General features: G+C 39.4%; 1 protein-coding gene across 1 annotated transcript; it reads left to right on the top strand.

Annotated features, from left to right (window-relative positions):
• Window positions 1-3541: 3541 nt before the first annotated feature.
• Window positions 3542-4477, top strand: LOC147734944 (olfactory receptor 5AR1-like). Its single transcript, XM_086953700.1, has one exon. The coding sequence runs from the start codon at window positions 3542-3544 to the stop codon at window positions 4475-4477; it is 936 nt and encodes a 311-aa protein (XP_086809826.1).
• The last annotated feature ends 7151 nt before the right edge of the window (window positions 4478-11628 follow it).

Below are 11628 nucleotides of genomic sequence, written 5' to 3'. Positions count from 1 at the left end.
AGCAACATACTCATATTTTTTAACCACCAATTGGAAAAATGCACAGGTCTCTCTCATTGATGCCCAGCACTGACATACACTTTTAGACACACCTCCCACCACAAGTTCTAGAATTGCGAACTTTAGAGATGGGGAGCTACGTTAGAATCTCGGCATCAGCTCAACATCCTGTGATTCCAGGCAAATCGCTTTGTCTCCCCGTGCCTACCACAAATCAATGTGTTCTTCTGTAATGTAAATTGTGCTCATGCCATGTTGTCGAGTTCGCGCTATATAATATTGCAAGGAAAATAAAGTAGGGAAACTCGAGTTCACACACTACTGAACGTGCACTCTTAAGTGCATCAGCAGCGTTTCACAGGCCTGTCACAGATAAGAAATGCTATCAAAATGAAATCCTACGAAACAATATACTACTGGCCGGCAGCAATTCATACCCGGACAACGTCGGGACGGGCTGCTAGTAAGGGATAAAGTGCTACACTCCGTAAATTATAAGAATATTGAATGTCACTGTAGAGATCTATAACAATATACAGGAATAAGTCTGAAGACTGAGTTCCTTTATAAGGTTATGGAATTCCAAGGTGACTTTACCCTTATCATGTATGGCAAGGGGTACTTCATCCCAGATGATACATGGCCACAACATCACCACTCCCACAAATCACTCATTGATGAAAAATTGGCGTTGGGCAGAGCCGCAAGTCTTCTTGCTGTTCTGCCCTACACCAATGTAAAAGGGCAGGAATGTAGCTTATTTCTGAAAAATTGTGAATTCCTGTCCATTCCCCTGCACTGGTACACAATATGCTGCCTAGTGCCAACGTAGGCACTGTGGCGCAAGGGTTTCTCTGTTACAGGAAAAAATTATTTTTGTGCAGGAAAGGGGTCCCAAGAGGTGTTTTTCTCTTCCTATGTGTGTTGCAGAGTGCAGCACACATATGTATCTATATGAAAACGAGGTGAAATAAAAGTATCTCTTGATACAAATGCTCTGAGGAGGTGTAAGATTTTGGCCATGCCCCAGGTTGATGTGGTTAAGTAAATCTGGGGCAGCATCAACATTTGTTGGGTGCCGTCTGGGAGAAGCCACTGCAACTCCAATGGAATGGAATGCCTCCTTGATGCATAGTAAGGTAAGGCAGTGACTTGCACTGCTTTAGCATACTCCATAACTATGAGACCATGCAAAGCCACGCAGAGTGCTTTGCATAACCTCATAGATATGATAGATTGGCATGTGCCAATGAAGCATCAAAAAAAGTGAAGCTCCAGCAGCGCAAGCCTCTTATAAATATGCCCCTTGGTGTGTAGCTTTTTCATATGAGAGAGCATGTCTGCATACATACAGATTGAAAATAGAACATCAAAAACCTCCGAGATATTAGAAACAGTTCAATACAAGTCTGTTTTTTTGTGAGAAACAAATAACCATCTGCATTAGCTCAGGATGTCTAGAAACATGCACAACAAGTTCAACTGTTCTATGATTATCTAAGGAGTGCAATACATACATATGTTCTTTCTGCTTGTCACTGTAAGATGGAAAAATAAAGCAGAATAAAGAACTGCAATGTTTCACTTGTGTGGCTTTAAACAGCTGCTACATGACATAACCTTCCTTACATCTCAGCTGCTATCTCTGTTTGCAGACATTGTGACTTCTAATGTATTTTATTTATTATCGGCGACTATGTGCACGTCATAGATTATAAAGAGAGGTGTTTCTACTGGAACTTAAAGCAATGTAAACTCCTTCAATTTTCATTGGAAGATAAAATCCTGAGGAAAATACAACAGTGGAATTAACATTCTCCAACACCTTTAAGGTTAGAGGAAATTCAGCTGATGGTTCCTGCTTAGGAGTTGCCATTTGCCAAAATGTCTAATCATTGTTAAATTCAGAAATCGAGATTAAGTAGCACAGAACAATCAGCGTGTGTTCTCAACATCTAATTCATACACATATGCAAAAGGAGATGGGCAGGCACTTACACCAGTCAAATGCAAAGTTACTGCTATGACTCTCGTGCTCATCTGTTGTCCAAGAAAGTGTCAACTGTATCACCAATCAAGTCAGAAAGCACATCAATTTATTTTGGGGCCCTCTATTAGGAACACTTTGATTTTATAATTCAGTTTCAGCTCTGTCATGCCTTCTTTGGCAAGGTAACTGGCGATGCACAGGCACACTGGTTCACACTAATAGTTAGGGATAGTGATGTGTGTTTTCAGTATTGTAACACAGCAGCTGCTCAATATTATTACAGAAAATAATCTCTGTGACACCTTCCCATTACAGGTCCTGTACTGATCTACCAAAAACTTTTATTACGGATGTTTTATGAAACATAGACACAACATTTGTCTGCAAAATGTCTATTATAGACACTTACATTAAAAATAAATTAAAGGAAAATGACATTTTCAACATGTTGTTTAAGAACTATTCAAGGTCATGTGGGCAAGAACAGAGCTGACACTATCAGGGGCCCTCTAAAAGGCATGGGCCCTGAGCCAGAGCCCGCTTTGGCCATGCCTTAAAAAGTTTCTGACCCAATTCTCACAGTCTGCGTAGATACATAGCAAAAACTATGTTATTAAAGTTCACATGAAGCTCGCATGAAGCTACTTTAGAGGTTCAAAGCACATAGCCAGACCTCTGCCTATAAAGGAGTAACAATTCAAGTCACTCTCTATTTGTTGTGTGGATTAGCCATATGATAGGGTATAACAGCATGATTGTTTAAAAGTTATTCTGCTTGTAAACAGCATCACATCACAAGCAGCTCTATTTGAAAAGGTGAATAATAATAGCGGTGTGTGTATCTCATGTAATTCTGTGTAGCGTAATCATGCTGAATTACCTTAGAATCCCCTTGAATTATCTTGAATTACACAAGAAGAGTCATTTTTGTTAACGTCTATTTCTTAAATCAAAAATGCCCCCTTGCATCCAAAATGGATGCGAGGATGCATGTTATGCTGAGAAATAGTGCTAAATACAACCACAACATGAATAAGCATGAGCAGGCATTCGTACTCGCTAAATGTATTCCTGGAGTAGAATCTTCCACCAACTTACTATCTGCATTTAGTTCTATTTTCTTAGTGGAAAATGTACCCTTGCATCCAAAATGGGCGTTAGGATGCAATTTCATAAAAAAACAGCGCTAAATGCACAAATTATGAACACAAGCTGCTGCTCATGCTTGCTAACCATGCACTCACTGTAGGATTTCTTACCATCAAATTACGGATAATTACAAGAGCAAGAATAATTGCATAATTATCAGTAATTCCATGTCAAAGAGTAACACAGAATTACCAAAATGACTGCAATTACTCTTTCATAATTGAAATTTCTGCCCATGCCTAATTAATAAGGAGTTGACAAATCACTTCACCTGATGTAGATCATCACATTAAATTAATGAAGTTAAGATGATCGTATTGCAAGCACTTGGAAAAACTACTCCTCCAAACTTCTACCCCCATTATTCCTTTTCCTGCAGGTATCATTGTGGCAAGACCCTGAATGGAGCACGAGAACCATACTAGAGGGCAACAGTTCATCCTCCTGGGACTTACTGATATTTCAGAACTGAAGATACCACTCTTCTGGGTGTTCCTCCTGGTTTTCATAATCACTATTTTGGGCAACTTGAGCATCATAGTTCTGATAAGGATCTCTCCTCAACTTCACACACCAATGTACTTCCTCCTCAGCAACCTGTCAGTGCTAGACTTGTGCTACTCCTCAGTTATAACACCTAACATGTTGGTAAATTTTCTCTCTAAGGAGCAGATTATGTCTCTGTCAGGGTGTGTGGTGCAGATGTTCATATTCCTCATACTTGGCAGTACGGAGGTCATTCTCTTGGCCATGATGGCCTATGACAGATATGCAGCCATCTGCCATCCTTTGCACTATTCATCGATTATCAGCAACAAAGTATGCATCTCTCTTGTGGTTGGATCATATCTTGGGGGCTTGGTGAATTCTCTGGTACACACCACTTTTACTTTCATGTTGACCTTTTGTGGGCCAAACAAGATCTCCCATTTCCTTTGTGATATTCCTCCACTGCTGAAGCTCTCTTGTTCTGATACCACTCTCAATGAAGTCGCACTGTTCACTGTGGCTGGCACCATGACCTTTGGATCTTTGACATTGATCCTTGTGTCTTATGCTAGGATAATTGTAACCATCTTGAAAATAAGTTCCTCCGAAGGAAGAATCCGCACCTTCTCCACCTGCTCCTCTCACTTTGTCTGTGTAACTTTATTCTTTGGAACAGTTCTCTTCATGTATTTTAGGCCAAGTTCAAGTTATGCTCTGGATCAGGACAGAGTAGCTTCATTATTTTACACTGTGATAATTCCCATGTTGAACCCACTGATCTACAGCATGAGGAACCAGCAGGTAAAAAAGGCTCTGATGCAGCATCTAGGAAAGTGTGCCTTAAAATGAAGTATCTCTCTTTATCTTTTAGTGTCTCACTATCAAACGGAGTGGCTGTGCCTTCAGTCTGCTTATACACATTTAGCTGCTTGCTTATTTGTCTTTTCTCTCTGTTAGGCAGTCTGTCATGCATCTGCCCACCTGTCCTTTCCCTTGCCTACCTAATGGTGATCCATTTTTCAGCTACGATTATGGTCAAAGGTAAGAGAAGTCAATGCTTACAAATGGGCTGTAGAAAAATTTAGGGCACAACATCAATGTTTTTCTAGTTAAGTGGTGTAGGAAAACCTCCCTTCATGTACGGTCTCTCTGGATTGTTCTCCTATTTGTTGGATCCTACTGTTTTCTGGCTTTAGAACTCTGTTCACTGCCCTCCTGCTAACCAAAAGTGTCTGTGCTCTCCCTTTTAACATAGTTAGATTGGCATCTCCCTAATTGACATATTTAACCTACCTATAAGTCCTTAGTTTATAAAGTGGGCCTATGAGTTAAATATCACTAGTTGACTGTTTCACCTATTGTGCCAATCAAAACAGTGGCAGTGCAAACATGGCTTCAAGCCCACCATTGTAACCTTTGTTGCCTAAACTGCAATTCAATTCGAACTGTGAAAATAGGCTCCCTTTATTGATCTGAAACTATTAGTATGTGACCGCTACATAAGCCATATAACCCATAATCTTCGGTGCATTGTATGTAAAAGTAGGAGCTGTGGAATGTAATGTTAAACATATACTTACAGTGACTAGCTACTGAAAGATATTTGAACTCTAGCAATACTGACTGTTTCCTACAAACTGGCATGCACTTTTGGCTAGGAAACATACTAGATATCTAATTCTTGGACTATTTTTAACATGTATAAAAAGCTTAATTTGCTAGTGAAAGTGGATATCTCCCCATAAATATTAAGGAAAAGTGACTTTTAGGATGTATTTTTTCCTGCCTAAAAGCTTCAAGTGGTTCATATGAATTAGATTCCAGCCATTGCCCACTCAGTGCTCAAGCCTTGAAGGAAGTGTGAAAACTGCTCCCAGGGATGAGACTATGGCTTGGTAAATGGTGGTGTTTCGGTTCCTCTTGCAGGATGACCAATATTCATTTCTCAGGAGCTTAATTTCAAAGAGGCTTCCATTTTCACAGGCGAATATCAGATGACATATTGGCAGGCCTCTTCCTTTGTTCCCCAAGTGAGCACGTGCTCCAAACATAGGTGGGAGGAAGCTACCCTCAGAACTGGATAAAAATGACCACAGATGAGAGGTTGAACATTTCCCTGGCCACACCTCTAGGTTGGGCCCAAAGCTCTGGAAAAGGAACAGAGGGTTTTACCATCTTGGACCTATTTGCAATTGGGCACAAATGGAATTCTGCAAAAGTGGGTTGAGTAACCCCTGGGAACGTTTACCCCATTTGTTAGTGATGAGCGAGGATTGGTTCAATGGGCAGGTGCCAGCCATATATAAATCATCTGCAGAGCCACTTCCGAATGCCACTGGTCCTGAAGAAGATAAGAACAGGACTGAGTGTGCTGTCTGAGGTTTGAAGTGGGCCCTCAAGGGCTAAACCTGCTCTCTCTTGTACCCAGGACAAGGAAGTAAACTCCAAGGGTCATATGGCTGATCTATTTTCTAAGTTAGAGGGACACAACACAGTTTTGATTTTAAGAACTCTGGATTACCATGCCAAACCTGCCAAGCCAATCTGGCAGGGGTGCATTGTGGCTGAGCTAGGGATTCAGGTTCTCAAGATCTGAGTTATTCTGCATTATCAAATTTATAGTGAGTCTGATAAAATGATGATCTAGTAAAATATACAACTGGATTAGTAGCAAAAATATTTATTTTGTCATCTATACAGGAAGGATTTGTTAATTAGCAGATTTTTTGGAAACTTTGGAGGATGAAGAAAACTGGTTGTAATTAGAGGTACTTGAGGCGAAACAATGGTTTTGATGCAATGTATAATGCAAATATGATTTTATTGTGCACATTTAAGAGGTTTAATTATTCCTTAAATATTCCTTACATTTTTCACAATCATGTTGCACACGCGACGGAATACCCAGCCTGTCAAACATCCGGTCTTTTATTTTCTATCTGTCACAACCAGGAACAAACCTGGTGGTAAGGAAGATGAAAAAACACTAATGTGACTATTTTTCCTTGTTCCAGTAATTAGGAATGTGTTTGCATTTGTGTGCCATATGATGTGGGAATGCAGAGGAATGAGGCTGAAGGCCCAGCTCTTCTTTAAGAATATAAGAAATTAAGGTGACTTGCAATAGCATAATCATGTATGACAGGGGACACTTAATCCCATACAACACATGGTCACACAATCATCTTTCCCACAAATCACTAAGGGGCATATTATCAAGAAGAGCGATAAAATGATTGCCGCTTTAGCGGCAGGAAACTGCTGCTAAAGCGGCGATAATGGCCTTGATAATATTTCCTTGTGAATTCTCATAGCAGCACAGGTTCTGGTGTTAACCTGGGCTGCTAAGGGAATTCACAAGGGCATAATATCAAGGCCATTATCGCCTCTTTAGGGGCAGTTTCCTGCCACTAAAGCGGCGATAATGTTATCGCCTTTCTTGATAATATGCCCCCTAATGCCTTGATGGGTAGCTTTTTCATACGAGAGAGTATGTCTACAAACATACAGAATAAAAAAAGAAATCCTAGTGCAAAATTAATCACAATTAAACCTCTTAAATGTTAGAACCAGTTCAATACAAGTCTGCTTTTTGTAAAAGAAAAGCAAGCTATAGTAGCTCAGGATATGTAGACACATGCACAAAGATTCTCACTTTTTTGAAGAAATGTAAGGAGTACAACAAATAAACATGTTCGTTCTGCTTGTCACAGTAAGAAAAATAGAGCAGTTGAAAGAAAAGCAATGTTTTATTTTTGTTGCTTTAAGCATCTGCTCTAGGACTTGACCTGTTTTTCACCTCAGTTGCTGTCTCTGTTGGCAGGCATTGTGATGTCTAAACTGGATTGTATTACGATTGACTTCAGATGCCTTGTCTTTATAAACGATGACTGGGTGCATCTTAAATTGCAGACTATAAAGAATTTAGAGACAGGTATTTAAACAGGGATTGCACAATCCCTTGAATTATAAGTACATATATTGCAAAGGATGTGCTCAGCTTTAAGATGATGGCTCTGAAATTAGTTCCCCATCATCAGTTCAGAAAGGAGAACACCCAAAAGCAGACTTTTAGCTATATTTTGATTTTCCCTAAGCCTTATGTATACTGTTTAGGATCCTTTGCTTATGTAGAATATGCACCTACCTGGTATTTACTCACATATGTGACCTTGTGATGGTAAGCTGCATATTAATGGTGACCTTTCTCCTGGTGGTGTGGTGCTAGTAGAAGCATCCCAATGAGGATTATTACATTTTTAGAATTGTGATGTTTTTGAGGTATTGAGGTAGAAAAGTAATATTGTTGTTATTTGCCATTATGTAAATTAAAAAACAAACTAGCACATTCATTGGATGATGTTATCAAAGTGCACCCGCCATGCAGTTTTCTCGTCAAAAATTTCACTGCAAACATTGCACTGAAATTATCAATGATCCCATACAATTTGTCATGAGTGATGTAAAATGTGGGGTTATTAGCAGTGCATGGCAAGGGTGTGCGTTATTGTTAACTTGGGGCATGAGTTATAGATCAACCCTAACCATAAAAGCCCTGTAATCAGTGATGTCATGAGTGATGTCACTAACCATGTCATGAGTGATGTAATATGTGATGTCATCAGCAGTGCATTACACTCACAAGTTATAGTGAGTCCAACTAACTATAACGTGGGAATTTCAATGGTTTTATGTCAGTAAAATTTCCAGCTAACTATAACCGGTGTCAAACCTATGTTTTTTTCTGTGAATTTAATAGGTTTTTTAAATGCTAATTCCTAACTATAACTGGTGTGAAACCTATGTTTTTTTCAGTGAATTTCATAGGTTTTTCAAATGCTATTTCCTAACTATAACGTGTGTAAAACCTATGGTTTTTTCAGTGAATTTCATAGGTTTTTTGAATGCTAGGTCCTAAGTATGAAAGATATACCTGAAATAAATATCGACATACCAATCTTACGTGCACAACCGAGTGCACGCACCCACCTATTTATTTCATGAAAGCTTTCCAATTTAAACCTAATAAATTTCTTCATAGACCAATGAAAGAACTTATAGTACGTTAAGACACTGGACCTAGGCTTTTTTTTGTCATATAAACCTTTTAATTAAATGGAGCCAAATTTTTTTTAATCGTTCGGGCGTGACTGGTTGTACACACCTTAATATTTTTTTTAAAAAATATAAAAGGTTTTATAATTTATTTATTGTATACTTAAATCGAGCTCTAAAAATATGTGAAATCCGTATGTGTTTGAATTCACTTCTTTTCACGTTTTTAAACTTCAGTAAAGAACAGCTACTTCCGAATCACGTTCGTAACTAGATAGTGTCACCGCCTACACGTCCTGAGAAGCGCATGTAAAGTCATGTGACTTGAAAATAAGACTTCCAATTGGTTCTTAGTAGTTTCTGTTCTGGAATTTACACGAAGCACTCCACCCACTTTCCTCACAATCTTTTCTACTCTCAAGAGACAGCAACGTCGAGCATCTTCCGGAAAACTTTGCTGAAATGGCTGCCCTTCCGCATTCATCTTCCGAATCTGAAGGAAATGAGCGACCACCGTTAAGAAGAAAAAAGGAATCTTTCATTTGGCAATTTTTTCCTTATCCTGAAGATCAAAAGAAAGTGAATGCGCCAAAAGTAACCTGCACAATATGCAATTCGGAGCTCTCAAGGGGAAATCCAAATAGAAAATATTCCTTTTCTATACATACCATGCAGCGGCATGTTAAACAAAGGCACCCTGAGCATTATGCAAAAGCATCGACAAGAGCCCTGGCCACGCTATTACCATCAGAGGTGGCCAGCACATCTTCTGGTGGACGACCTGTATCTCCATCGAGTGCTGAGATGGACTTGAGACCATATCTTGCGAAGAGAAATTATTTTGTATGGAGAGCAGAGCCTCGTTCTTATTAAACTGAAAATTGAAAGTCACAAATGCCCCAAGAAAAGATACATTTCTTCACTTCATTTTCATAGTATTACATACTAAAAAATGTAGTAGCAACTTTAAGAAATCGAAAGCATCATAACACTTGTTTCAAAAAAAAAAAAAAAAAAAAAAAGTTATTTTCAGAACTAACTCTTTCTACCAAAACGTGCTCCAAGAGCATATTATGAGATGTTTTTTCGCTGCTTTATTTTAGTGCGCGACCGGGTGCGCGCACCCACCTATCGCGTACAGGACCTGAGACTTGCATTTGAAGTCATGTGACTTCAAAACAACACTTCTAATTGGTTCTTGGTAGTTTCTATTCTGGAATTTACACGCAGCACTCCACCCACTTCCATCACTTTCTTTTCTACTCTCAAGAGAGAACAACATCGAACATCTTCCCGAAGACTTTGCTGCAATGGCTACCGTTCCGCATTCATCTTCCGAATCTGAAGGAAATGAGCGACCACCTTTGACAAGAAAAATGGAGGCCACGCTATTACCATCAGAAGTGACCAGCACATCTTCCGGTGGACGACCTGTATCTCCATCGAGTGCTGAGATGGACTTGAAACCATATCTGGCGAACGTGCACATGAAATGCAAGAACTGTGGAAAACTTCTTGTATATGGAGAGCAAAGCTTTATTCTAATTAAACACAAAATTGAGAGTCATAAATGCTCCAAGAAAAGTTAAATTACTTAACTTTATTTGGATAGTATGACCTACTGAAAAATGTTGTAGCAACTTTAAGAAATCAAAAGCATCATAACACTTGTTTCCCAAAAAAAAAAAAAAGTTCTTTTCAGAACTAACTCTTTGTACCAAAACGAGCTCCAAGAGCATATTAGCTGATATTTTCTCGCCGCTTTCTTTTAGTGCGCGACCGGGTGCGCGCACCCACCTATCGCGTAGAAGCAGCGAGACATGCATGTGAAGTCATGTGACTTTAAAACAACACTTCCAATTGGTTCTTACTAGTTTCTATTCTGCAATTTACACGGAACACTCCACCCACTTCCCTGGAAAACCTGTTTATCGAAAAACTTTTAAAGCCTCCCCTTATGAAACATTCGACATCGTTCACATAGCAGTGTAGTAAATAGCACTAGATACACTCCGTCCCTTAATTATAAGAGACTTATTGCTATGTGAGAAAAACTTTTGTTTTCACGCGATAATGTGAAATGCTGAGCCTGTTACAGAATTTTCTTTCACATATATGTTACTATTGTCCTTCGAGCACTAACACCGTAGAAAATACCACCAATAGCGGTGATATTTTTTACACCGAGAACGGGCGATTTGTATCGCTTAGAGCCCTTGCTATTATAAAGTTTTATTTCCTAAGTCTCTGATCTCCAACTGTGCAATGTGGCTCCCCTGTGTGTCCTAATGAGGTGCTAACAGCACCACGTACACTCTACTGTGACTAAGCATCCATAAATTCCGCGGACATCTCTACCCTGCTATCTGCAATTATAAACTACAAAAGGAGCTATGCTTGGAGAGGCCTCACTCCCACTGCTACAATGGCTTGGCAGTCGCCAAGATTCACAAGAACAGCGTCTCGGATCCATTGAACTTCTGTGATGGTCTCAATGAAAATAAGCACTAAACAATATTCAAGTATGTAGCAGTCCTTCTACTTGGTTAGAGACTAAAAATTGCAAAGCGTGAGTATCACAGAAAAGTCAGCATTATTCATGCATAGCGACCTAATGCTATTAGCCATGTTATCCACCTCCCATTGGATAACATGGCTAAGAACTGCTCAGGGCAGGTGTTAGCTTTTAGAAATATTCCCGCTTAGCGCAGATATCTCCAAAACCTAGTAATAAGAGATAGCGATGTTAAAGACTATTTTCAGTCGCTAACATCTTGGCACGCCCACTTTGCATCTCATTAGATATAAATGCAACTGACATGCAAAGTGGGGCCCAAAATGTTCACTATCTTCTACTAAGTGTCGCTAACTGGTGTTAGCAGCCGCTAGGTAATAGAGAGATAATTTTATATCTGCTTTCTTGTCATTTAAAGCAAAAAAAACAC

Source organism: Lissotriton vulgaris, chromosome 1_2 (assembly GCF_964263255.1).
Source record: "Lissotriton vulgaris chromosome 1_2, aLisVul1.2, whole genome shotgun sequence".
In the NCBI taxonomy this organism is placed as follows: Eukaryota; Metazoa; Chordata; class Amphibia; order Caudata; family Salamandridae; genus Lissotriton; species Lissotriton vulgaris.
This window is presented reverse-complemented; position numbering and strand designations above follow the sequence as displayed.

Coding starts and splice junctions, on each gene's coding strand:
- LOC147734944 (XM_086953700.1), top strand. CDS start 3,542: ATGGAGCACGAGAACCATACTAGAGGGCAACAGTTCATCCTCCTGGGA.